General features: G+C 37.6%; 1 protein-coding gene across 11 annotated transcripts in view; it reads left to right on the top strand.

Annotated features, from left to right (window-relative positions):
* KCNMA1 (potassium calcium-activated channel subfamily M alpha 1) overlaps positions 1–26,248 on the top strand; it is an 898,917-nt gene that overhangs the window by 660,745 nt on the left and 211,924 nt on the right. For 9 of the 11 annotated variants that reach the window (XM_045022993.1, XM_045022996.1, XM_045022994.1 and 6 more), the window contains exons 7-9: positions 4,057–4,132; positions 7,669–7,839; positions 9,471–9,562. In XM_045022993.1, coding sequence (XP_044878928.1) covers positions 4,057–4,132; positions 7,669–7,839; positions 9,471–9,562 — 339 coding nt within the window. Of the gene's footprint in view, positions 1–4,056; positions 4,133–7,668; positions 7,840–9,470; positions 9,563–9,655; positions 9,748–26,248 lie in introns of all 11 variants that reach the window. The other 2 variants (XM_045022992.1, XM_045022990.1) reach the window with 1 other exon arrangement.

The raw sequence follows: 26,248 nt of genomic DNA, 5'->3' as shown, positions 1-26,248 counted from the left end.
AGCAACATCTATTGAGAAGCATGGTGTAATACTGATGGATTATGCAGCACATCCCGTCTTCTCTATTTTATGTGCAAAGACAGTGCATGTAATATTTGGTCCTGCTGGGAAGGAAAAGAATTCCCCTCCGTTGGAAAATATAATTGACTTTAACCCCTAAATTAAAATTACTGCCTGCAAGGTTTTATTTTCTATAATACAAAGTCAAAGAGAGACACTGAGTGAATGTAGCGATTGAAGGACTAGGATTAAAGGAACAAATCTCATTCATACCATCAGCAGAAGGGCCATTCATAATACTGTGATCCACAGGAAGCAGCTAGAACACTTTACAAATGGAAAGGAATATATTAAACAGGTAGTTGTTGGGTGTTGTGTAATTATCAGAACATTTAAAAAATGCCTAACTGTTCTTTAGCAGACCCTCTATGGATGCAGAAAGAGTTTACAGCCTACTTGTGTAAACTGAACCTCTAGAAGGCTAACCATGTCCCTTACTAATTTAAAGTTTATGTACTTACCTATGAAATGTAATATATCTTTTTCAGAATTGTTAGTTTTTTTCTCCCATGTTTTAGAAGATTGAATATAGTTAGTTTTTTTCCCCTCACCATTTTATACAAGGTTTCAATAGAACTACAGGGCTTTAGGTAAGCCTCACAATAAGGGATTTTGCACAGATGTTGGAAAGAGCTTAAAGAGCAGGAAAATGTTTGTGACTAATCTTTCATCTATATTTAGTCTCTGGCAGAAAGACAAGGGTATTTCATAAAGGACAGACAAGGTACAATTATGAATAAACACACAAAAAATAAAATAGACCTAAAGAAGAATCAAAGTAGTGCTTCAATACCATTTATTTATTTTTATATATCTATATATAAAAATAAAGATAGGACCTGGAGGCCGATTGACATATTATTGCATTACTGAAAAGCTTTTCCCCCCTGAAATTCATGGATGAGCAATACTCAGACTTTGATAATGAAGCACAGCATCCTATGAATGATGCCTTTTTGTCTAATTTAAGAACCACAGAGGTTTGAATCCTATGTTATGATCAAATGTAACCACTAATATAATATAATATAATTATAATTAATAACCATTTACCTACTCCAGTGGGACAACTGGAGTAGGTAAAACAAAGTTATCCATATGCTGGATTGGGGTGTCAGTCTATTTCAGAGTATGTACTGCTCAAAGACATTCAGACAGCTGAGTATGAATGTACTTAGCAAACTGAATGACAAACATTTGATCGATTAGAAAATCACATTTTTTAATCCATTATCTTCTACCAGTGTGAGGTTACTCTTAAAATAAAAAACACTAACAGTACTTTCACCCTCTTTTCTTTAAAAAGAGCCTTTTAAATTTAATTATAAAACAAAAAAAACAGATAAAATATATTTATAAATAAGTGTAAAAATCAAACCTTACCCCAGAGGTTCTCAACCTATTTACCATTGTGGGCTGCATATGCAGCTCTCTATGTATTATGCAGGCCACATCCACAGAATATATATATTACCTGTAGGGCCCTGAGGGTCACATGGACCAAAGCTGAATTCTGGTTTGAACTAAAGAATATCTTTTAGAAAAAAACATCCAATCTGGATGGGGGCAAAGTAACTTGACTCCAGTGGGGCTGCAGAGGCTCATCTGTACAGAGTAATTTGCAAAATGGGGTCTTATGTATGAACTGTAAATGTAAACATTATTTAATGTGGAAGCCTAATCTTTACCACTATCATTAGTGCATTGCCACATCCACAACTCCTTTCCCCCCCAACAAAGCTGTGCCTTCAATAGCTACAATTTAGCCCCAAATTATATATGATTGGACAATTAAAAAACACCATGTTATCCTCCTTGTCTACCTTCTATCCCTCAAGACCCAGTATAGCTACAGACCTGGGTTCTGATCACATAAACATTCAAAGACATGCAAATACACATCCAGAGGGAACTGAAGGGTCAGGACCATGATGTATCAGTCTGTAAAAGCTTTAGGAAAAAATAGTTCCTACACATGAACATCTTCCAACCTAGATTATTGCAGCCACTAATAAAGTTTCCCAAAACACTCCAAGAGTATTTAAAATTAAAACATTAAAATTAGGCTTGCTTATTAGCTGGGGGATTGTTATTAGCTGAAAATGAGATTGAATTACAGCACAATGAACTCCTAAATCTCTAGCTAATCTATGTATTCGTAACATTTTTCTGTGTTTATAAAAGGGAAAAGTATCTTATCTGATACTTTATGTAAAGTTTTAGTTTGATAGCTGAACTACTAATATCAAAAGTAGAGGTGGTCAAATCATTTATAATATAATAAATAACATTCATTGCTATTTAACCCTTTTTTCTATTTGCATATTGTTCTCTAACTGATCGTGATGTCTGTTCATGTATTTGATACTTGCAAACATTAGTCAAATAATATTAAGAAAGTTTATGCTATGCATTCACATCAACTAGTCCTTATTCAGAAAGAGCAATCCATCACCTGAGTCACGTGGTATTGTTTCTACTCTCTGGCTGGATGATTGAAACTTTTTAAACAGGAAAATAATTAATAATGCATTTTCCGGTACAAATTTTGGGATAAACCATGCACAAAAATAGGTGGAACTTTCAGGATTAACAAGATTGGTCCTGCTTTGAGCAGGGGGTTGGACTAGATGACCTCCTGAGGTCCCTTCCAACCCTGATATTCTATGAAATGTGTTCATGCATACCTACTGACCATCTGAATGCTCAAGAATAATGAATAAAATAATCTCACAAAAGATAGCAAATTGACCTTCTTGCTTTTATTCCTTCATACAAGGAAGTGTTTTCACCAGCAATGTGTTGCAAAATCATAGATAATATGGGGGAAACCCACAGAAGCACCAGTACATTGCAAGTTTCATCATCCTCTTGCAGAAGGAAAATGCCTCCCCTCTTCCCACAAAGGGGGCGGGACGTTCACATGGAGACCTAACACCCTTACGTTATCCTAATTCCCATGACAGAATAGCTCCATATTTACCAATCAGAATATAGCGCCTACAGATTAACTGCAATAATCTGTTCATTGATTATTTTCCATAGGTGCAGGATAAAATCTCAATCCCGCAATGATTTACACAGGTGTTTAACTTTATACGAGATGAGCTATTCCGTTGAATTCAGTAAATGCATTTTTCATGAATGGGGCTGCTCACAGTATATAAGGTCTCTGCAGAGATGGGGCTAAAAGCAAAAAGCATACTGAAGAAACACACCAAGCAGAAAAAATGAAACAGATTGGAAAAAAAAGCAGAGATGTACAAACACATGTTATAAGTATAAAAGGTCTGTTTCCAAAATGATGTAAATTGATGTAGCTCCTGTGAGTTCGTTGGATCTACACCAGCTGAGAATCCAGCCCAAAGTATTTATGCTGAACTAATTGCTATTCAGAATCCAAGTAGAAATAAGTAGAGGAAAAAAGGGGGAAAGAGGAATAAAGAAAGGAAATGGTAATGTGACAATAGAGAAAGAATGGATGTTTTAGGCCTGTGGTATCTCCTATTTGATCATGATCAAATCTCCTAGAACTTTTCTAAAATATCATTCACTCAATTTAATAGCTTCAAAAAGCTGCATATAAAACTGTTTAAATCTGTGAAAGCAGACATTGCAAGCTATGTAATAATGGTTTTTGCATATATTTTTTCAGTATTTTTTAAATTCCCTGACAGTGCCTGCTCCTGTTCCCACAAAAATCTATATGAAGAACTTCAGGCCTAAAGTATATACACAGTAAACTCTCTTTCTGTGTACAGATACTCATTAAAAAGTGTGTTTATATAACTTGTGTTTCTGTTACAACTTACCTGTAAAAGCAGCAGAGAGTCCTGTGGCACCGTATAGACTAACAGACGTATTGGAGCATGAGCTTTCGTGGGCGAATATAAGGTGCCATAGGACTCTCTGCTGCTTTTACAGATCCAGACTAACACGGCTACCCCTATGGCAACTTACCTATAGAATATAATATATATTTGTTTGTTTGTGCAGTAATTCCATCAAGCTGGTGAATCTGTGCTCTATATTTATCAGCACATGGCTGACAGCAGCTGGGTTCATACATTTGGTAAGTATACTTGAAAATACTTCATCGGGTTTTTTTCATGGATCAACTCCTCTGAGCTGCTTTATTACCTGAAATTACCTTGCTTAGGATAATCGCTTGACACTGTTGCAAAGTACAATAAAGAAAGGCATCAAGGCTTCCTGACTTTCCAGCCTTGTACCCAAAACTAATTCTGAACAGTAAGTTAATATTCACTTCATTAACCTCCGTGTTTTGTTCAGAAACAGTTACATAAGTCTGGGACTTGGATTTTAATAGAACTCCTTTCACATCTTTTCACATCGTACCACTAGGTGGCAATATTTCCTTAATAATTACCAAGAGTACATGTCAAAAAAGGCTGGTACAGCATAAATGGTAATGACACCCTGTCTCAAATAATGGCCATCCTGGGAAACACATGGCTTCGCCAAAAGCAGTTCTGTATTTTCAGAAGAATTAATCTGATTTACTAACATTTTAGAGTAGAGTAGATTAGTTCTCTGCTTTATTCAGTTTTTTTTAAATCGTATCACTTTCACCCCGACAAAAATATTATCTACTTTGATGGTTTAAGCTCTTATTCAGCATTGATTAGCTGTATATTTTAACTTCTATAACTAAAAAGATCTCAGTTATAAAGTAATGGCATTAATCTGCATTTTAAAAGTTAAAAAAGCAATAGAAGTTTTGAAATGAATTGTTTACTGTCAATTATATTCTGTAAATACAATTTAATATGACTTTAGACGTACATTACGTAGCTGATAATTTTGCCTAACTCAAGGTCAGTAAGATATCAGGTTGTTAGTAGTATCAATCTATGCAGCAACGGATTTCGGGCCAGATTCTGATTTCAGTTACATCAGTGTAAGTCTGGAGTAACTTCATTGACTTCAATTGAATTATTCTGAATTTACATTAGTGTATATGTGGTTAAAATTAGACCCTTGATCTTTTAATTATGGAAGGTAGTCATTTGTCCAAATGTCTGTTTTCCACTCTAAGAAAATATTCATATCATACATACCATTTCAAAATCGGAATGTCCTATAATGTCCTTATTTCTGTTGATGACTACATTTCTAACACCTATATCACACAGGAAAATGATAAAAGACAAAAACATCCTAGCACTTGTGGGTGAACACTTCAAAAAGCGATCGCTCTGTATCTGACCTATCAGACCTCTTCCTCAAAGGAAATCTGCACAATACTTTCAAAATATGCTTATCTCTTTTTCACCATAGGCACTGACTCCATGGGTGCTCTGGGGCTGGAGCATCCATTAAAAAAAATTGTGGGTGCTCAGAACCCACCAGCTACAACTGTTTGGCAGTGTCCCTGATCAGCTAATCTGAGGTGCGGCTGATCAGCAGCACCGCCAAACAGCTGATTGGCAGCTCAAGGAGGGGCTTGGGTTAGAATGGAGATTAAGGAGCAGTAGGAGGGTGGGGACCTCGGGAAAGGGGCAGAACAGGAAGAGGCGGAGGGAGGGCTCAGACTCAGGGTAGTGAGCAGAGCTAGTGTGGGAAGAGATGAAGGGAGGGTGGGGTCTTGAAGGAAGGGGCAAAGTGGGGTTGAGGCCTTAGGGTAGAGTGGTGGTAGAGCACCCCTGGGGAAAAATAAAAGTCAGCACCTATGTCTCTCCCCAACAGCAGTGGGTCCAATGAAATATATTATCTCACCCACCTTGTCTCTCTCATATCACAAATACTCCTCTGTGACTTTTGTGATAGAAGCATCATCATAGACTTTATTTAGTGCTTCAAAAGACCAGACTCAGGGTAGGGTAGGGTAGGGTAGGTCTACACTACTGCTTAAGTCAATCTAACTTGCTCCGGGGTGTGAAAAAGACACCCCCTGAAGGATGCTAGTTACAGCGATCTCAGCACTGTCCACACCGGCGCTATGCCGGCAGGAGATGTTATGTAGGCCGGAGATGGCCAAAACATGTTATAATTGTGCCATGCATTGTTGTTAATTATTTATTAGTAGTTCAGGTATTATTTTTCTAGATTTGAGATGCAGATTTTTAAAAGTTTAATAATGGTTGATTTTCTGTTTCAGTGTTTTTCACACTTTCTTTGCATGCTTCTCAGTGCAGGTGGTCCAATTCTACTGCAGGGGTTTCTCAAATTTATAATTTCATAATGTGGACCGCATCTTATGGAAAGATTATCATATGGATATTTTCCTTCCCATTCATAATCACATATCATCCCTGTGGTAACTGCAATAGCTGGCTACATGGGAAAATAACATTTGGAAATTACTTACTGTATTTTAGCTGCTTTTTAATAAAATTTATGAGCTGGAAAATAAAGAGGGGAGTCAGACCCATGGAACCAGCCAGTTCTCCTAGGAACCAGCAAGTGATCCATAGATCACAGTTTCGGAACCTCTGCTCTATAGTAATTTTACACACAGATCTCTGTATGGAATTTGAAAGCATTTTATTTACCATTAGGAAACAAGATAAAGTCACTCTGCTTTCTTCCCATTCTTGTAGCCTGAAGTGCTCAGGAAGCTTGGGAGGAATGGTTAAAAATGGCAAGCTTATTTTTTGAATTGCTTTGTTTATTTCCATATTCAGAAGTTTAAGAGACAACTGTTCAATTAGGTGCCTTTTAAATTGTGCCCAAATATTTTCAAGTGCTTCTATTTGTCTGCATGTACTTATGCAAGAATTGAATAAAAGAGACTTGAGCATGCACAGAATTCTCCCAGAGTTTTGTTTGCATAGATTAATGTACTTACTAGCATTGCAGGTTCACTTCAGGGATCCTTTTGAAAATTTGCTCCTTGATTAATTTCAGACTGGAACCAGTCTTTATAGTCAATCTGAGTTGTTACTGGTCTTTGTCAGAGAAAGGATGCTGGACTAGATGGACCTCGTGTCTGATCTAGCTTGGCAATTCCAGTCTTATAGATGCATGAAAATAGGTGGTTATAAAAGAACTGTAGCTTACAAAATCTCAACCAATTCATTGGTCAGGCCATAATGAACTCTTGATATTTGTAGCAGTTCTGTCTGCTGGGTATAGTGAGATCTGCTCAACTGTTTAGTCATCTATAATTATCTTTCCCTCTGATGGTTGGGCATAAATCATGTTCTGCTGATAGCTACTAAAGACTTGAGTTTTGATTGTAGAAGCTTGTGCTTATGGAACGAAAAGTTATGAGTTTTTGGAGCTAGAGATCTGTTTCTTATGACGTATACATGTGGTTAACTAATGACCATTACTATGCACATGACATCATTGGCTGTGCATTATTTTAGAAGGAAAAGGAAAGAGAGACAATCTGGATTCCATTATGAGCTAAATACTATAGTAATGATTGGTGATAGTGTTTTCCACAAGTAACATAAGCAAGAGGACCCTGTATGGTAGCAGTGGAATTGTACAACTCTAATTAAGGCAGAATTTGGTCCTTTATTGGTAAAATGTTTCCAGCAGTATATGTATGCCAATTAGACAAAAGTAAGTAATTACAACTTGTATTAATCTGTTACTGCCCTATTAAATCATTATATTTGTCCTTTTATGTTGTAGGTGGAGAACTCAGGGGATCCATGGGAAAATTTCCAAAATAACCAACCACTTACATATTGGGAATGTGTTTATTTACTAATGGTTACAATGTCCACTGTTGGCTATGGAGATGTTTATGCAAAAACAACCCTTGGACGCCTTTTCATGGTCTTCTTCATCCTCGGGGGATTGGTAAAATCTTTTTATTGCTACTACTACTTTAATACCAGCTCTTTTATATCCCCTAAAGTTTATTAAGCAGCAACCTGAACTGTAGCATCTGGTTTAGTAAGTTAAAAACGTAAGAATTGTAAACAATTCAGCTACATATCGTTTTCTTTTTATAAGACAAGTATTTTGTTAAACCAGATCTTGTCACACTTTTGTAGAGATTGTCATTAGTCTACAGTAAAAATAACTCTAATATATTTAAGAAAGTAATGCATGTAAATACATGAAGTGCCTTAGCAATTCTATTTACAGTATTATTTACAGTCCATTACTTTTCAGTGACACTGTTGTGCATTGTTTGATGATGGTCATTGATATTTTGAAGGAAGTTTGCGGTTTCAAGACCCCTCCCTCACCCTCTGTGTTCCTTCCCAGAATTCCAACAAACACTGTGGCTTAGTACTGCCTTAAAGAGCAGCATGCCTGATCCAGACATTAGCAAACCATGCTCTCTTTAATTTCAAACATGCAACCATGTCATAATGTTTACTCACAGACTAGGTTTAGTATAAACAGAACAAATTTCCTTTTAACTCAGCAAATTGTATCACTCCTTTTCCTGTTCAAATAAGTATGTACACAGCACTAAAATTGCTAATTGTTCTATGTCAAATTACCTTTTTTTATCATTACTAGTACCACTACAGCAACTGCTGCATTTTGTCTCTTAAAAGAGCAGTTTATGTTAAGATTTATACTCTGTAAGGTAAGTGTGAGTTAAAATTCATTCACAATATATGCATTGTACATTTACATGCATATATGTATTGTTATACACATATTTATTGTACATATGCATACATCTCTCTGTAGGAGGTATATGTATAACAGATACATTACCAATGCAATATGTATAATATATATGCACTTACATACAAAAGACACACATATTTGCATATGGATAAAGAGACCAAGTTGACTGGCAGCAGCTCTTAGAAGTATCCAGCCACAAGCAAGATGTTTGTTGGACAAAACATGGCAGATCATTTTTTTTTCTCCTTACTACCTTTTTCTGTCACATGTTCTTACAAAACTTTTGAAAAAGATTGTTTTTGTTTTGGGTTTTTTGGGGGGAGTTGACATCATTTTGATTCTTGAGAGCGGGCAAACGCCTGCACCATACTGTTTTTCTCTTCTTTTGAATTTTCATTAAGGGGAAAAAAGTCCACCTATCTTCCAAAAAAAAAAAGGAACAATAGTAATATCCACTTTTGTTTTTTGCAGCATGTAATCTTTGAATAGTTTTTTCCCCCCTCTTCAGGAAGAATTAGACAAAGCCAATACTTTATAATTAGATGCCAATTTGACTTTATTTTGTTCTTTTTGTTTTGTGTGCTTTTTTCCTGTTTTGACCATTACTTTAGTTTACCAAGTGTACATCTTCTTCAAGACCAACTTTTACATTGAACCCTCTTATTTTGTTTTATAATTTGCTTTTTTATTTTTTTTTAAATTTTAAAAAAACTTTTAAAGTTCTAATTCTTTTGCATTTTCAGATCTTAAAAGATATATATCTTCTGAAAATATTCATCATCCCCCTTTCTTTGGCCTCTCTTTTTAGTCTTTTCTTCTGTCTCCTATCTTCTTCTTAGGCCATGTTTGCCAGCTACGTCCCTGAAATCATAGAGTTAATAGGAAACCGCAAGAAATATGGTGGTTCCTATAGTGCGGTTAGTGGAAGAAAGTAAGTATTCCAAGAGGCTCTGCTGCCTCTGCTGCAGTAGAACACTCTCTGCATGCCATTTTCTTTTTTTGTTTTTTTGTTTCATGCATGTAGGCAATGTTTGCTCGCTACGTGCCAGAAATTGCTGCTCTCATCCTTAATCGGAAGAAATACGGCGGGACTTTTAACTCAACCCGAGGCAGAAAGTAAGTCAAAAAAGACCAGGTGTGGTTGTGACACACTAAAGATCCCCTGAATGTGGTGACATCTGACTCATGGACACTTCCTAATATGCTTGTGCTCTGTGACATCAAATGTCACCACCAGAGAGTTGTCACACTATGTTATTAGAGACCTGGGCCATGCTAAGGTACAAGTCACAATATTTTGCCCCTTTTTCCTAGAGAATCTCTGGATACCACTAGAACTAAATTGATATATTCTGGAAGGAACCCTGCTATTGCATCTGTAGTCAGCTTGTGGAAAAAGGTCATATCTCACTTTTCTAAGCATCAACCAGTTAGACATCACTTGATTGTCTCTTGAGTAATTATACTGGTCGTCATTTTGAAATTACTCAGTCCATGAGAAAATTGGGTATGGCAGAACACAACATGGGCACTTTATGTTGTCCAGGTTATTTCATTATGATGGCCACACTGGAAGATGATATTGCTACTTTTCATTGATCAAATCCTAAGAGATGCTAACTACATGCAGCTACAATTGACTTAATTTGGCTTTTGCAGGTGCTCAGCACTTCTCAGGATTTAGAACAGTCTTTTAAAAACCATTACACACCCTACTCTGAAAAAAGATATGCTAATCCTAAAAAAAAAAAGATGAATTCATTGTCAGAGTAGTGCTATACCCACATAAGAATAATTCTTTTTGGCTGGTAGCAACACTTATGCTTAAACAGGCCACACAAACATTCAAAAATTAACTGCTTTACATTTCCATCGAATGCCTTTTTTTTCCCATCTTGACCATGTTACAACCAAGTCTATCTGAAAGCCATGTTAGATCTGTTGGGAAATAGCCTCAAATAAGGTCTATGTACTGAGAGAATAATTTTCTCTTTTCTACCCCACTCTACTAGTTTTCCCATCTTCCCTTGAGTTCAGCTCATCCTTCTGCCATTCCAGTACAGAGATGGAGAAAACTGGCCTGTGGTCCTCAAAACCTTTCACATACACTTTCCCACAGAACATAATAGAGGATATTCTGAATAATCCTTTTTAGTGGAATCTAATTGTTTGTCCCTCCCCACATCTTTGAGAATTAAGCATTTCAGTTTAGTCCCTTTGAAACCATCACTTTACATATGATGGTCATGTGACATGAATATGGTAATATCAAGTTATTTCTCTTCCTTGTTGAGTTGAGAGTCTCTAAAGATCTGTAACCATTTACCAGCTAATTCCTGAGCACAGATTTGCATCATGTGATCCACAAGTAAAAGCTTTTCCTTCACTGATTTCTTATACCACTGAGCATTACAATATGTCCCAGTGAAGCAGAGGACTCCTTAATCACTCTTTTCCTCCTCCCCACCCCCCGCTTTTTTAAAATACTCTCAAATGCCTAAAATACACAACTACTACCAGTACCAGAATCTGCTAGCACAGTTCACTCAGACCAGTTGGGTCTATAATCCTCAAGATTAACAAAAACATTTTCATTGTCATTTGCAGTTTCTGACCATGAGAAAGAGGCATCACTAGTTTCTCCAAAATGTTTACTCTTAATAGCTGTCTATTCAGTTTCCTATATGCAGTCCCAGATTTCTTAAGCTTTTCAAACATAAAACCGCAGCATTTGCTGGTGTAACTCTTATTGGAGTTTCATCAGCAGAGAATATGACCTAATAAATACAGTTATAAAAATACAGTTTCAATCCCCCTAGTCTAGTCTTTTTTGTCACTGGTACCCAGCATTGCTCTGTTGTCTCTAAACTTGGACCTGATCTTCAGTCAAACTCCAACACCTTGAAGGCCTCAACTCCCAGATCACAGGCTTCCCGCTAGCTTTGGGGCTTGCTTCATCTTATTTTATCACGGCTTTTTCTTTTTGCTTTATTTATATGTGCTCTATTTGTTTTTAGCTCTTTCTCTGTTGGTCTCTGCTGTCCATATTGCTTGTCAATTATACTCACTCTGTCATCGGCACACAGACTGTTCAATTTACTTTACGCATTGTTTCCTGGTTCAAAAGCTAATTACTAAGTACTTTAAAGAAGTCCTTTGCTCACGTGGATCTATCATCAGAGAATATAAGCTTGGGAACTGCTCAGTAAAAAGCCATTAGCACCCCTTGTTTGATGTTGCTTTTGCAGTCAGTAGAACAAGATTGATGAAATGTTATGTTTGGCCAAAATTTGAGTTTTCATTTGGAATTCAGTGTTGAGAGACTGGGCTGTCAGAACCAATAAGTTTTCCTTCACTTGGGATATGGGCATGTGGAAGTAATTAGCAATGTAAGGTCTTTAGTTGAGCAACCAAGCATAGATTCTGGCAGCAAACATAATGAGAAACTACAGTTGTTCTATTTCTAATGTCAAAAAGTTTCCAGATAAAATTAAAAGTGTCTACTAAATGAAAGCAGCTAAACTTTGTTGAAAGATGTTGTTCAGACTCTTAAAATAGCATGTGTGTTTGATTTTCTCTCTGAGAAATAAAATATGTGTGGGATGTGTGTGCACACGTGTGCACACATACACACACAAATCACAAATATTATATATATAAAATAAGGTGTCTATCCAAATTACAGTATTACATATAGTAGGAAGTTAAAAAAATGATTTACCAGTTCTTGTGTCAAAAATAATAGAAAATTGCATTATCCAATTTCAAGACCAAGAATATATTTTGGGAAAGTTTGCTGTAAAGTTATACCTATTGAAGTAGCTGGAACCTAGGCATATAAAGAATTCCCAATACCTTCAGTCATTCAAGAAAAAAAATATTAATTTTGACCTTGTTTACACAGTAACTTTCAACCAAAAAGATCCCAAAATGTTTTACAAACTATGACTCATTTTGCTTGTTACAGAAACACATTCACCCTTGGGGTGAGATGCACAGATAGCTTGGGAATAGAAAGAGCTTTATGTTGCAAAATATCCTGTGAGGTTTTTTTAGTTACATCTAATGTGTAGGACCTCAGCTTTGCAACCTCTTCCAATAATGAGACCTCTAAGAGTACAGTCAATAGAACACCATGCAAGAGAATTTGTTCAATACTGACTTTGAGCAAAGTGTCATTTACTGATAACCAACATTATTTATTTAGTATTTCATATGTCACAAAAAAGCACACTGAGGTTTCCCATATAAATACTGACCTTGTTCAAATCTTGCTTACCTCATGATATTTGATACAATTACAATCCACTGTGCCATGACTGCAGCAGACAAATGATTAAAAAAAATCCTCAATCCATAATTATCTTTGAGTTTACAGTTCTTCTCTATGGAGAATGAGAGCCATGTTTAATAACTGGAATGAAATGACCATACATCATTTAAGGATAATATTGTCACCTGCATATTGTAAGAAAGGGACAATTTAAGTTGAAAATAAAAAAATAAAGTTAACTCAGTGGGACAGTCATAAAGGGAAACATATCTACTTTTCTAATGTTACTAATGGGAGTAATGATAAAAATATTATTATTCACTATACTTTCTACTTTCAATGTGAGTATATAAGGAACCTGTTTGTTCTGTCTCATAAGATAAAGCAACCACCTATCCTCCCTCCTTTCCATTAATTTCTAGTGATCAGATTTTGTATGCTAAACTGTTCTGCCCTTTTTTGCAAATATTTTTTAAAAGACCGTTTAAGGTGGATGCATGCAAAGTACTATATATAACATTGCCTGGGACTTGTGGCATTCCCATTGATGTCTGTGGGAGTTTGGTTCTCATATTGAGAACTTTGGTTCTAATTTCTGTATTGCACCATCAGTCTGTAAAGTAAAGAATGGTCTAGTGGTTAGCAATCTGAATGCCTTGGTCCTGTTTTTGGTTCTGCCATGGATTCCTTATTTGACTATGGGTAATAACGTAATTTCTCTGTGACACAGCTGACCTATTATTATAATTTAATAGGCCAATACCTACCCCAGAGGGATGTTGTGAGGATTAATTGATTCATGTTTATGCTTTCTGCAGATGAAAGGTGCTATCTAAGTGTGAAGCAGAGAGAAGTTTAAAGTCAGAGTTAAATATTATAGTCTGCTATGTGCAGTATTATATATGGTTTATTTCACTATAGACAAAGCAAGTACTGTACAAGAGCTGTGTTTTATGTATTCAAGCAATTTCATAGGTGGATTTCTAAATATAAAGTATATTTAGCAGACAATGTGGTATTGTACTGCTGAATAATATATTATGTTACAAATGGCAATGGTAACATATGATCCATTATAATATCTGGACATCAGGCACCTAGTGATATATTGCATGCTACAAAGGATGAGGGTGTGGAAGTAATTGTTAACTAAATTAGTAGCATGCTAGGATCATGAAGAACAGGCATAATAGTTTGCTGTCATTAATACTGGACAAAAACAGATGGAGGGGGAAAGTTAGATATAACATGAAGTGAGGAGGGAGAAAAAGCTGTGTGATCTGGGAAGTGCAATATAATAGAGGACCTGTAGATCAGGGAACAAAACAAGAAAGATTATAAACTCAAGAAAGCAGGCAGTCATTTTTTACTATGGGTATCACCAGTTACCAGACAATAATCTATATCTTGAATATTGTGATGTCATTATTTCCCTTTGGTGATTGCACTCTTCTGAGGAGTTCTGAGATTACCAACCAGTCTTTATACTCTATGTATAGTTCTTCTCATTTTAAAACTTTCAGCTCAATAGAAACTATAAGGGGCTTCTTTTGGAGCCTGTCAGCAAGCACTCCTGGATTAGCCTGCAGGGGACATTTTAGAGCACAGCACAGCTGACCATATATGGATGAACAGGACACCACCAAGTCCAATGTCTGCTGGCTGATAGGGAAACAGACCAGGGACTCTAGATCAGTGGCTCTTAACTTTTCCAGATTACTGTACCCCTTTCAGGAGTCCGATTTGTCTTGCGTACCCCAGGTTTCACCTCACTTAAAAACTATTTGCTTACAAAATCAGACATGAAAATACAAAAGTGTCACAGCACACTATTACTGAAAAATTGCTTACTTTCACATTTTTACCATATAATTATAAAATCAGTTGGACTATAAATATTGTACTTACATTTCAGTATAAACAAGTCATTGTATGAAATTTTAGTTTGTACTAACGTCACTAAGGGTTTTTATATAGTCTGTTGTAAAACAAGGCAAATATGTAGATGAGTTGATGTAACCTCTATGTACCCCTGGGAGTATGCATCCCCCTGGTTGAGAACCACTGCTCTAGAGTGCAGCCACTAGACTTCCAAGTCAGTCAATTTGTGCCAACCTCTGAAAGGTTGGGAGAGTCTCTTTAACAACTTAGCGTTTGGATGCTCTTCTGGACTTCTCAAACCAACTTTTTTACTGTGAAATTCGGGTTGGTGTTCTCATGAGATCAGTTTTTCTCATTAGATTTTCAGAGATTCTTGGTTTTGTCTACACAAAATTCTGCAAATGTATTCTTCCTTGTGGTATTTTGGAACTTAAATTTCTAGTCCTAGCCAAAGTACAAATTATAGAGGCATTTGGAAAAAAAAAAAGGCCCAAAAGCCAAATTAATGTTTCTGAAATTGTTAGTGCCAAGTTCTGTTTGAGTTTTGGATGAAACTCGAAATCAGTTCTTAATTGATCTGAACTGATTTGCTCCTTCCTAAATTAACATGTTATTTTACAGTTATGATGTCCTCATTAATCTTGGAATCAGAACTGTTTTCTGTATGTATGCACATGCTTTGTAGCTCACATGATCAGAATTGATTCAAACACTGAAGAATAGTCTCCCAAAAGAAATTAGTGGGCCATTTAAAATGGGACTGGACAAAACGCTAGAAAAAAATACTGTAAGGAATAATCCTGCAGTGGAGAGGGATAGATCTTTTTTTTCATCTCTGATTTCTATTTTATTATTAGTCTATAGTTCTTAGGGACAAATCCTGCTTGCCTTACTCATACTAACTGCTTTGGTTGTTTATGAAAAAAGTGAGCTAAATGTGACTCTGTATAAATACATATTATACATAAATCCCTTGATAGTAAAGATTAATACAAGTGACTATTTTAAATTTTCAAATCAGAAACATTTTAATCATCCTGAGATATTGTTCTAGTTAAGACATGTGCTTAAGACTTTTATTTTAATCAAACCACAGTGCTGTGTAAGCTATTAAAATCTCTTGTTTCTCCTCTCTCATGATCTGCTCTGCTTCTCAGAGATTTCTTCAGATTTCTTACATTTATAAGCTATATATTAGCAAATCATCAACATATCATCAGGAAGGATCATCTGTTAGAGATTCCTTCCAGAAGGAAACGTGGGACTCAATAACTGAACTTCACAGAGATAAAAAAAAGAACTGTGGACAGACAGATACAGTAAACAGACAGACAAACAGATAATTTAAGTTGACAGGCCATCTTGGACTCATTAGACATACTGGTTTGATTAGGAATTAGAATGACTTATTTTTTTTAACTTAGCTGAATACCTTGGCAAACATACCCTTGATTTTTTTTTAGCTTCAATAATAAATGGCATAGCTCCAGAGAAAGTGACATTAGATTATTATATTAAATAATTTGATACAACGTGTACGATTATTTTCCACTGGGATGTAAATGGTAATGAGAGAATGTGACATGGGTTGTTCTATGGACCTAGGGGTGTGTATCATTTTCTGCTAAGCATTCTTCTAAGCCCCCAGTTTCAAATGAAGACCCACTTAGAATTACAGAAAAAGTGATGAGTATGAAATAGTTGTGTCCTCATACTGCTTCCTGCCATATCCATTCACATGTGATTGCCCAATCGTTGTACTCTGCCAGGCCACTGGAAGAGCATTCCCATTGAAGCAGCTGGTATGGGAAGAGATGTTTCATGTTTTGAGGCTCTCTGCTGAGTCACAGATATTGGGGCCAGTGATGTAACCCCACTTGTTAAATAGATTAACAGACAGAACAAATAGGACAGTCTTTCTTCAAGTTTTCTTGCCTCCATTTTTTTTCTGCATGCTTATTTAAAATCTATTCGTTGTTACGAAATCAAAAATGGAAATGTAGGCAGAGATATGTAACAATGTTTACAAGCCTCCCTAAAATCTTGTAGTCCGGGTCTCATAACTCATGCCCACTTCTTAGCACAGTAAATTTACATTTCTAGGTACAAATTTAAAAATGCCATCTTTTCCCTTCCCATCCCTATTTTTTTAAAAAAGTCTTTAATGTTTTGTTTTAGCACAAAAGTGGCAGCTGTTACTGTCCAAATTCTTGCCTAAGAAAATGAGTCTGGTCAGTAAGGTATTCAAATTGCAGTGATTTCCCATGTTCCACAGAATATACAGGCTGTGATTTACTAAGCAAACACTCCACATGGAGCAACATGAGATGGCAGAAATGCTGAAAAAAGTCAGTGAGCTTTGGTAAATTATGACCTTTTATTTCCACACCAGCTCTATTGTGGAAAATTAGTCATGAAATTCTGGGGGTGATTTCACTTGTGAGAAATGCATTGTTTTCAATCATACATAAAATGCTTGAAGTCTCAAAGCTTTTGATAACTTAATGCCATGCAAATGGCACAAAAGTTGTCTTTTGAGAGATAGAGCATTTTTTTAAAAAGTTTAAAACAATTAAGTGACAGAGCACCTTCAATGGTGGAAGTGGGGTGGGAGACTTTTATGTTCCATACTGAACAATATACATACTGAATATACAAGAACAAATAATTTTAGTTGATTGCAAAAGTAATAGCAGAGTATCTTCTGCACGGTAACTCAAAAAATATTGAGATTTGGAAGGATTAGAGCAGTAGACGGAAGTCTGGTTGATTCTGAAGTGCTGATGCTAGAGTTGTGGTTTACTCGTTTGTTGTCCTGTAAACCTTCTAGCATGCTCTCCTTTTGCATGTCACAGCACTCAACAGTTTTACTAGTTTTGCTAAGCCTTGAATTTATTTGTTATTATTATGCACGTGTGTTATGTGTTTCAGTATATGATGTGAAAGCAAGAATATTTTAGTTGTAGACCATATTAGTGTGGTATCTAAGTAAGAAAGCAAGTATTCATCCCCTGCTTTGAGTTAAGGTAGAATCTGCTTAACTAACTCAGACCCTGGTGGAAACAGAAGCATGTCAATTATACACATTTTTCATTATCAGAGTTTCAGAGGTATACATCATGCTGTGGGATATTAATTTATGCTTCATGACTTGTTTTAAATATAAGCCATGTACACATCCTCAAGTCATTAAAAAAAGGTAAAATTAACTCATGGGAGCCAAAATTGAACAAGGAAGCTGTCTGAAGTGAATAAGAGGACTCACAGTGGATCATTCATGCTAGCAAACTATTGTGAGTAGGCTTGTGAACAGCATCAGATATGCTGTTTAAACAGACTGTGTGCCATTTATCCAAGTTTAAAGTCACTGAAATGTATTCCTCTGCATCTGTTCCCTGGCAGTAATCCCAGTTAGGTGGGCATAATAACAGCGATTTCTCCTGCATTATAGAAATGTTCCAGGTGGTTCTAGAGTGCATTGTCACATTTATAGAAAGTTCTCTGAGGGGGAAAAGAACATGTCCCACTTCTGCCAATCTTTATTCAAAGTACTCTGGGGAAGAAAGAGGATTTCCTGTTTACACATAGGACATGTTTGATGTATTCCAGTAAAATCCTCAGTCAGATAGCTCACTGTACTTCTGGTAGGTTTCAGCTGATCCAGTGTACATGGACTCTCACAGCTAGAAATTAAGCCTAAGTAAACCCCTATACTGATTATTCACCATATACTATCTAGTAAACCAAATTTCAGATACCTTTTAAAAGAGCTAGAAGCAGCTGGCTAGAAGTCAGGAGATCTAGGTTCTATTCCCAGCTGTGCTGCTGACTCTCTCAGGCCTGGTCTACACTTAAAAATGAGATTGACTTAACGACATCATCCAGAGTTGTAAAAAATCTTGCACCTTGAGTACCAAAGGTAGGTTGACCTAAGCCCCAGTGTAGATGCAGCTAGACTGATGGAAGAATTATTCCACTTATCTACCTACTGCCTCTTGGAAGTGTGGATTAACTACATTGAAAGAACAACCTCTACTATTGATGTAGAAAGCATCTGTGCTCTGTTGCAATAGCAGCACAGCTGTGACGGCTATAGTGTAAACATACCCTCAGAGTAACTGGAGGCTGGTGAAGCCTCTCTGTACCTGTTTAAAATGGGGATAATATTTAGTCACTTTCATAAAGCATTTTGAGATCTAGAGATGAAAAGGGCAATATGTAATACCATGTCTACACTTGGAGGGTTCTGCTAGTATAGCAATACCAGCAAAACCTCTAGTATGAACACAGTTATAGCAACATAAAAGTGCTTATATCAGTGAAGACGCACTTATACTATATCTCTTACTAGCACAGTTATGTGTCAGGGCAGCCCCCGTGGGCATAAAGTGAGCTGCTCAGTACTGGGGCCAAAGGTCAGAGATCAGTCCAATGCCAGGCCAGGTCAAAACTGCAAAGTCAAAGTCCACTACCAGGTAGATATCATGAGGCAAGAATCAGGGTTGGGCTAGGCCAGGGTCTTTCATTGGGGTCAGCAGTGGTCTTAAGCCAATGACAGTAAACCAGGATCAGGGCTAGGGTCCAAGCCTAGATCGAGAGCCAGAACTGTAGAATCAAGTCAAGTTGCAGTGAGGAGTGGTGAGAGCAGGTCTAAGGCAGAAGCACACTGGAGGACTGTGTTGCTCAGACAACACCCAGAAATGGCTTTCTGGTTTATCCAGAGAGTGCCAGACAATCAGGAAACCTCAAAGAGCTCTTGCAAGGCAGGACTTTGTGCAGGGCTTAGCTTCTCAGTACCTAATGGTGGCAGCTTTGCGGGCCCCTGGTGGCAACAAAGAAGCAGCACCTGCCTCAAACCCTACAGACCCCACTGCTAGGCCTGTGGTTCTTACACTAGGTCAGTAAAAAACAATCATACCTATCATAGGTTTATTCCCCACTTTGAACTTTAGCATCCACAAGATGGGGACCTGCATGGACTCCTCTAAACTTAAATCCTAGTTTAGATCTGGTTATGCTGCCACCAGCTAGAAATTCCAGTGTCTAGCACACTCCCTGTTCCCCCAAAACTTTCCCTGGGGAACACAGACCCAAACTCCTTGGATCTTAACACAAAGGGAAATAGCCCATTCCCCCACCTCCCTCCTCCTCTAGCCGTCGGGAGAGATCACCTTGATTCAAACTCCTTGAATCAAACACAGAGGGATTCCCTTCCCCCCCCCTCCTCTTCCCCTGAGATTCCAAACAAGGGAAGAAATCAATCAGGTTCTAAAAAGAAAAGATTTTATTAAAAGAAAGAAAGAAAGTACACTATCTCTGTAACACCAGGATGAAAAAATTACAGGGTCTAACTTATAAACCTGGAGGGACTCCCCTCCCACCTTTTTCTCAGAATAATCAAAAGTAACAGCAAACAGACATAAAAATATTTCTCCAGCAAACACACATTTGCAAATACAGAAATTAATTATAAGACTAATCCGCCTTACTAATACTCGCTTACTGAATAGAAGAAAATACTTCAGGAAACTTGGGAGAGCCTGGATATACGTATGGCCCCTCTTAGATCCAAAGAGAGAACACCAAACAAAGAACACAAACAAAGACTTCCCTCCACAGAGATTTGAAATTATCTTGTCCCTTGATTGGTCCTCTGGTCAGGTGTCCGTCAGGTTACTGAGCTTGTTAACCCTTTACAGGTAAAAGAGACCTTAACCCTTAACTATCTGTTTATGTCACGCCCCCCAAATCGCAGACAGTGGGGGAATCACACTGGCTGTGATTTCTTCCTAGAACTTTAAAATAAACAGATTAATAAAACACATGCACCATTACATATACCACTAATTATGTAAACAACAAGATTTTTTTCATTTTAAGAACACTTTTTAACCACTTGATTCTGGGAAACTTTCACGAGAGAGTGCATCAGCTACTTTGTTGGAAGCTCCTGAAATGTGTTGAATTTCAAAATCAAAATCTTGGAGAGCTAAACTCCATTGGAGAAGTTTTTTGTTGTTTCCCTTGGCAGTATGAAGCCACTTTAGCGCAGCATGGTCGGTTTGTAGCTGGAACCGCCATCCCCAAACGTATGGGCGTAGCTTTTCCAGGGCATACACGATGGCGTAGCATTCTTTTTCACTGATGGACCAGTGGCTTTCCCTCTTAGACAGTTTCTTGCTGAGAAACATGACAGGATGGAAGTTTTGATCCGGTCCTTCCTGCATTAGAACTGCTCCTACACCACGCTCAGATGCATCAGTGGTTACTAGGAAGGGTTTGTCAAAGTCCGAGGCCCTTAGCACAGGGTCAGACATGAGCGTCGCCTTAAGCTGGGTAAATGCTTTCTGACACTCATCAGTCCACTTAACTGCATTTGGCTGGGTCTTTTTGGTTAGGTCAGTTAGTGGGGCAGCGATTTGGCTGTAGTGTGGTACAAATCACCTGTAATATCCGGCCAAGCCTAAGAAAGATTGAACCTGTTTCTTTGACCTTGGGACAGGCCACTTTTGGATAGCCTCCACCTTGGCCTGTAGGGGGTTTATGGTTCCTCGACCCACCTGGTGTCCTAGGTAAATCACTCTGTTTTGGCCTATTTGACACTTTTTGGCCTTAACAGTGAGTCCTGCCTGCCTGATGCGCTCAAAGACCATTTCCAGGTGTTCTAGGTGTTCGGGCCAGGAATCAGAAAAAATGGCCACATCATCGAGGTAGGCAACTGCACATTCTCCCAATCCTGCAAGTAGACCATCTACCAGCCTTTGGAAGGTGGCGGGTGCATTTCGCAGTCCGAACGGAAGCACATTAAATTTATACACCCTTCAAACAAAGAACACAAACAAAGACTTTCCTCCACAGAGATTTGAAATTATCTTGTCCCTTGATTGGTCCTCTGGTCAGGTGTCCGTCAGGTTACTGAGCTTGTTAACCCTTTACAGGTAAAAGAGACCTTAACCCTTAACTATCTGTTTATGACAATACCACTAACCAATATTATTATTAGACAACCATGCCTAGTAGGCTGGTTGGACCTTAAAATGATAGTGATGAACAATTAGGGCCAGCACATTTTAACAAGTCTTTTAAGCATATTTATAAGAAATAAGTACATAAAATTAATCACTGATGAATGTCAGTATTTCTGTCTGGGATGTGTGGTATGATGTAGCTGAACATACTCCTGGTAAGAGCAACAGGAGATGAAGTAATCAGTAGTGTCCAGGAGGTGGTGAGCTCCTAGAAAGATTGGTCCCTTGCAGCCTGATCCTGCTGTCACTAAAATCAGTGACAAAACATGCTGACTTCAAAGTGAGCAGGATTGAGGCCTTGATAGGTACATTAATATGCTATAATAGTCTAGCTCAGGAGATATTCACAACTCTCAAGTATCATATCAAGTATCATATATATGACCATATATTTAGCTTATGCATCAAAATTTTGCAGTTCACTTTTCAAATATATTTTTTATGCCAGAAGAATAAAGGAATGTCTAGCATATTGGCAGAATAGATATCAGTGGAAGTTCCCAGTTTCTAAATGTATTCAGGAGTGGAAAATGGCAAATGCACAGAAATAATGCATAAAATAATGCTTATCACAGTCTAAAAAGAATGGAAGTCCTCCATTTCTGCATAGATAGTATAGCAATATGGACTAAGAAAGCCCACCTATCTATTCAAGTCCTGCTTTTATAATGGTGAAAATGAAAAGTTTGAGATTGTTCTTTATTGGTTCTTAATTCTGCATTGATTTATTGACCACAAAAATAAGTAAAATTCTGTATCAGAGATAATATTTAATGTTGGTACCTGATATTTAAGATGTTGCTTTTTATTTTATTTTAATCCAGTGCATGATCCATTGCTCGGTAATAATACACTGAATGTACTGTCTTATAGCACTTTTAACTTTCAGAGTGCTTCACAAATATTAATTAATTCCTAAATCACCCCAGTTGCTTTGGTAAGAAAAAGACATGATCCAAAAAATCTGTACTAGTTTGAAAGATTATACAGTTTTAGTAGAATTCATGATTACAGAGACAGAAAACAGCACTGGAAACAGGAAAAACTTCCAAGATGTCAAAAGTTTGCCCACACATAATTAGTATATATGTATGACTGATGGAAGAACTCTGACACCAAAAGTTAAGATCAACATTTCCAAAACTAGACTCTTCATTTAGGCACCTAAGTAAAAGTGGGCAGATGTTCAAAGATGCTGCTCACTTGCCCCTTCCAGTGATTTCAGGGAGTCTAAAGGTGCTTAGCACCTCTGAAAATCAGGTCACTTATATTTAAGTGCCTAAATATGAATTTAGGACCTGAACTTTAAGCACCAGAGTTCAATTTTTTTTGCCCAAGTAACTAGTCCAGGCGAAATGGTGAGTTATTGAAAATCCCACTAGATACTTCTCAGCATCTTTAGGTGCCTAAATACCTTTAAAAATGTAACTGTGAGTCACTTTTGAAAATGGGCTCCTAAGAAACATAGCTTTTGAAAATTTTACTCTTTATTCATTAGAGCATGTTGTCTTTCTATGCGCAGTGTTAGTGAAAAAGTTAGAGGAGCTCCGATGATGTTTACAAGTGTATGAATCACTTAGTGTAAATTCATGTTTTGAATTGAAGCATTAGATATAGTACAACTTTCCTGAATTTAGTAGTTTCATAAACACTGAATTGCCTCAATTTTCTCCCCAATTAATTAGGTCCTTTAAAAAAATTGGTTTTACTGGAAAAATGTCAATAGCTCAATTCCTAAATACTCCATAGATACACTGCACACATGCCTCCCTTCCTCCCCCATTAGCTCAATGAGAAAAGAAGGAAGGAAATCTGTAGCCTCACATCCATGTTGAACAGACAAAGTGGCAGAATATCACACTGTCAAAACTCACTTGAAAGCCTTTGTGGCACATGAGCAATTGCCCAATAGTACAATCTGGAATATCTCTGACAAAATGATCCACTCAAACACAGTTCCACATATCCCTTCCACTTTCTTGTGGAGACATCAACTTGTGCACAGGAACATCAACACCATCTCATTGCCAATGGTATTAAATACTGTTGACTGACATAAAAGAATCAGCATGAACACCTGCCCTTTGTGAAACCACAGGTGAAAATTAATGACTGGCTTATTCTCCAAGCCATAACCAGATTTGAAACAAGACCAAACAACATAGGTGTGCTTCCAGTGGGGTTCCGCAGGGATCAGTTCTTGACCTCACAGTATTTAACACTTTTTTTAATGACCTGGAATAAAATATAAAATCATCACTGATAAAGTTTACAGATGACAGAAATTCATAAAGGCTTTTCTGAATCAGAACCTGATTGAGTGAAGTCTTGAGTGATATTACGGAAGTCATAAAAAGTGAAAGCACATCACAATGTACTTTAATCTAGTTTATTTAGGGAGCATGTTCAGCTAACCTAGTGTATATAAAAAATAGTATATCCAGTCTCTGATGAGAATCATAGATAGTTTTTACTGGAACAGAGTGATGCTGATATGTTTGAATAGGGAAAGTATAAACATTTGGTACTACCAAACTCCCCTCACCTTACAATGATAGAATACAGGTAGGCTCATCAAGCACCCCACTGTGTTTCATTTCCAACTATATCATCCTGCTACTATTGTGCAGAGAGAGGATGGTCAGTAGACAAAGGCATGACTAGAAGACTAAGCAGGAAGTTAGAAAAGAGATTAAAGCAGATGCATTTGATATAAATATTATGGTTTTAAAGAGACATCTAGATCAATATCTGCCATATTTCATTAACGTACTTGACAGAATGAACACAATATATTCAGAGAATGCTGAATGGAATTTTCAGTTCATTCTCTCTGATTTATTATGACAGAATAGGTAGGGTGATTTCCCCCCCCAAGTTCTTTATATTTCTTCCAATAAAAATTGATATAACTTCTCCAAAAATAAACAGCCAAGACGTTTGCATTTCATATTGGCTTCTCCGGAGGAGGCACAAGTAAAGAGAAAGGAGATCTGTTTTGCAGAATCTTGTTCGGGATGGAGCTGTTTTCATTTACAGTGCAGTTTACATGGATTAACTGTGTGTTCTTAATTATCTCACTTCAGGAATCTGGATGTTTTAGTTATCCTTTTTCTTTGCCTTAACGCACTGTACATTTGGTGATAATGGTATTGGTTTAAGGACCTTTTATCAGAATTTTAACTTATTTTGTAAGGAACCAGTGCCTCTCTAAAAGATAATATAACCAAGTGAACAAATTCCGTCCCTGATCATGCAAAGGGATTCACCCATGCAGAGCCCTATCATACAATAGTAATGTATACTATTCTTATAATGCTAATAATAATTTTGAGATTGGAAATTCTGAGGAAATGAGAGATGGTGAATTAGGCTATGTCCTTGAGAAAACAATGGACTCCCAGAGGCATAGAGAATCTGTGTAAAGGGAGTCTATAGCTCTAGCTGCTTGGCTCCTTCAGCCTCCAAGTAAGCCTTTGCTCTTTCCGCTGCTTCCACCCCCAGAAGACTGCCAAAACTACTTCATCCAAGTTTGAACTCCCACAGGCAGAACCTGCAAGAACTGCTCTAAGGTCCATGGCTTTCCCCAGAGAGTTCGTCTCCAGAGTCAGCCACCGATCAGCCAGGTCCTGCAACCTCTGGGCTACCACACAGGGTTGTGCTCCCCATGGAAATGGGTCAATGTGGAACTTATGCCAGTATGCTTCTGGTGTCAGTCCTAATCTATCTAATGTGGCTGCTTTCAATTCGGGGTACAAATTTGACTGTGGGCTACTCAGAGCAGTATAACCAGCTTGAGCCTCCCCAATGAGAAATGGTGTTATGCTGGCTGTGTAAGTGGAATCTTCCATGCCCTCCACACAGGCGGCCCACTCAAAGACTCAAAGAAAGGCCTCAGCATTGTTCTCAGGCCCAACTTTCCCAACACCAGGAGAGGCCTGCCCTGTCCTAGTACTGGAAATATCTCTAGTTGCTGTAAAAACTGTTCCAGTTGTTGATGTTGAGACTCCTGATACTGCTGCTGGGTGGCAAAGTACCTCCGCCTGCTTTTGTTGACTTTTCAAAAGGTGCAGGAGGAGCATCTGAGTCTTGCTGCCTTCTGTGAATAAGCTGACAATGTCCTCCTCCTGCATTGACTGTTGTTCTCAGTTTCCATTTCCCTCCTGGGTGGGCAGAGGTCACGAATCCTGCCAAGTACACCAATTGCAGAGGAGCTGCCTCCTGCCGAGTGCCCCTTTGTGGCCAGGGGTCAGTTTGCAGGCACCTTTCCCCAGTTATCCCCCTCCTGCGGGGCCCATAAGAACTCCATACAGTCTGGGTACGTCTACACTACGGGATTATTCCGATTTTACATAAACCGGTTTAGTAAAACAGATTGTATAAAATCGAGTGCATGCGGCCACACTAAGCACATTAATTCGGTGGTGTGCGTCCA

The sequence above is a fragment of the Mauremys mutica genome, chromosome 7 (assembly GCF_020497125.1).
Source record: "Mauremys mutica isolate MM-2020 ecotype Southern chromosome 7, ASM2049712v1, whole genome shotgun sequence".
In the NCBI taxonomy this organism is placed as follows: Eukaryota; Metazoa; Chordata; order Testudines; family Geoemydidae; genus Mauremys; species Mauremys mutica.
The sequence above is the reverse complement of the archived record's forward strand: the minus strand, read 5'-3'. Positions and strand labels throughout refer to the sequence as shown.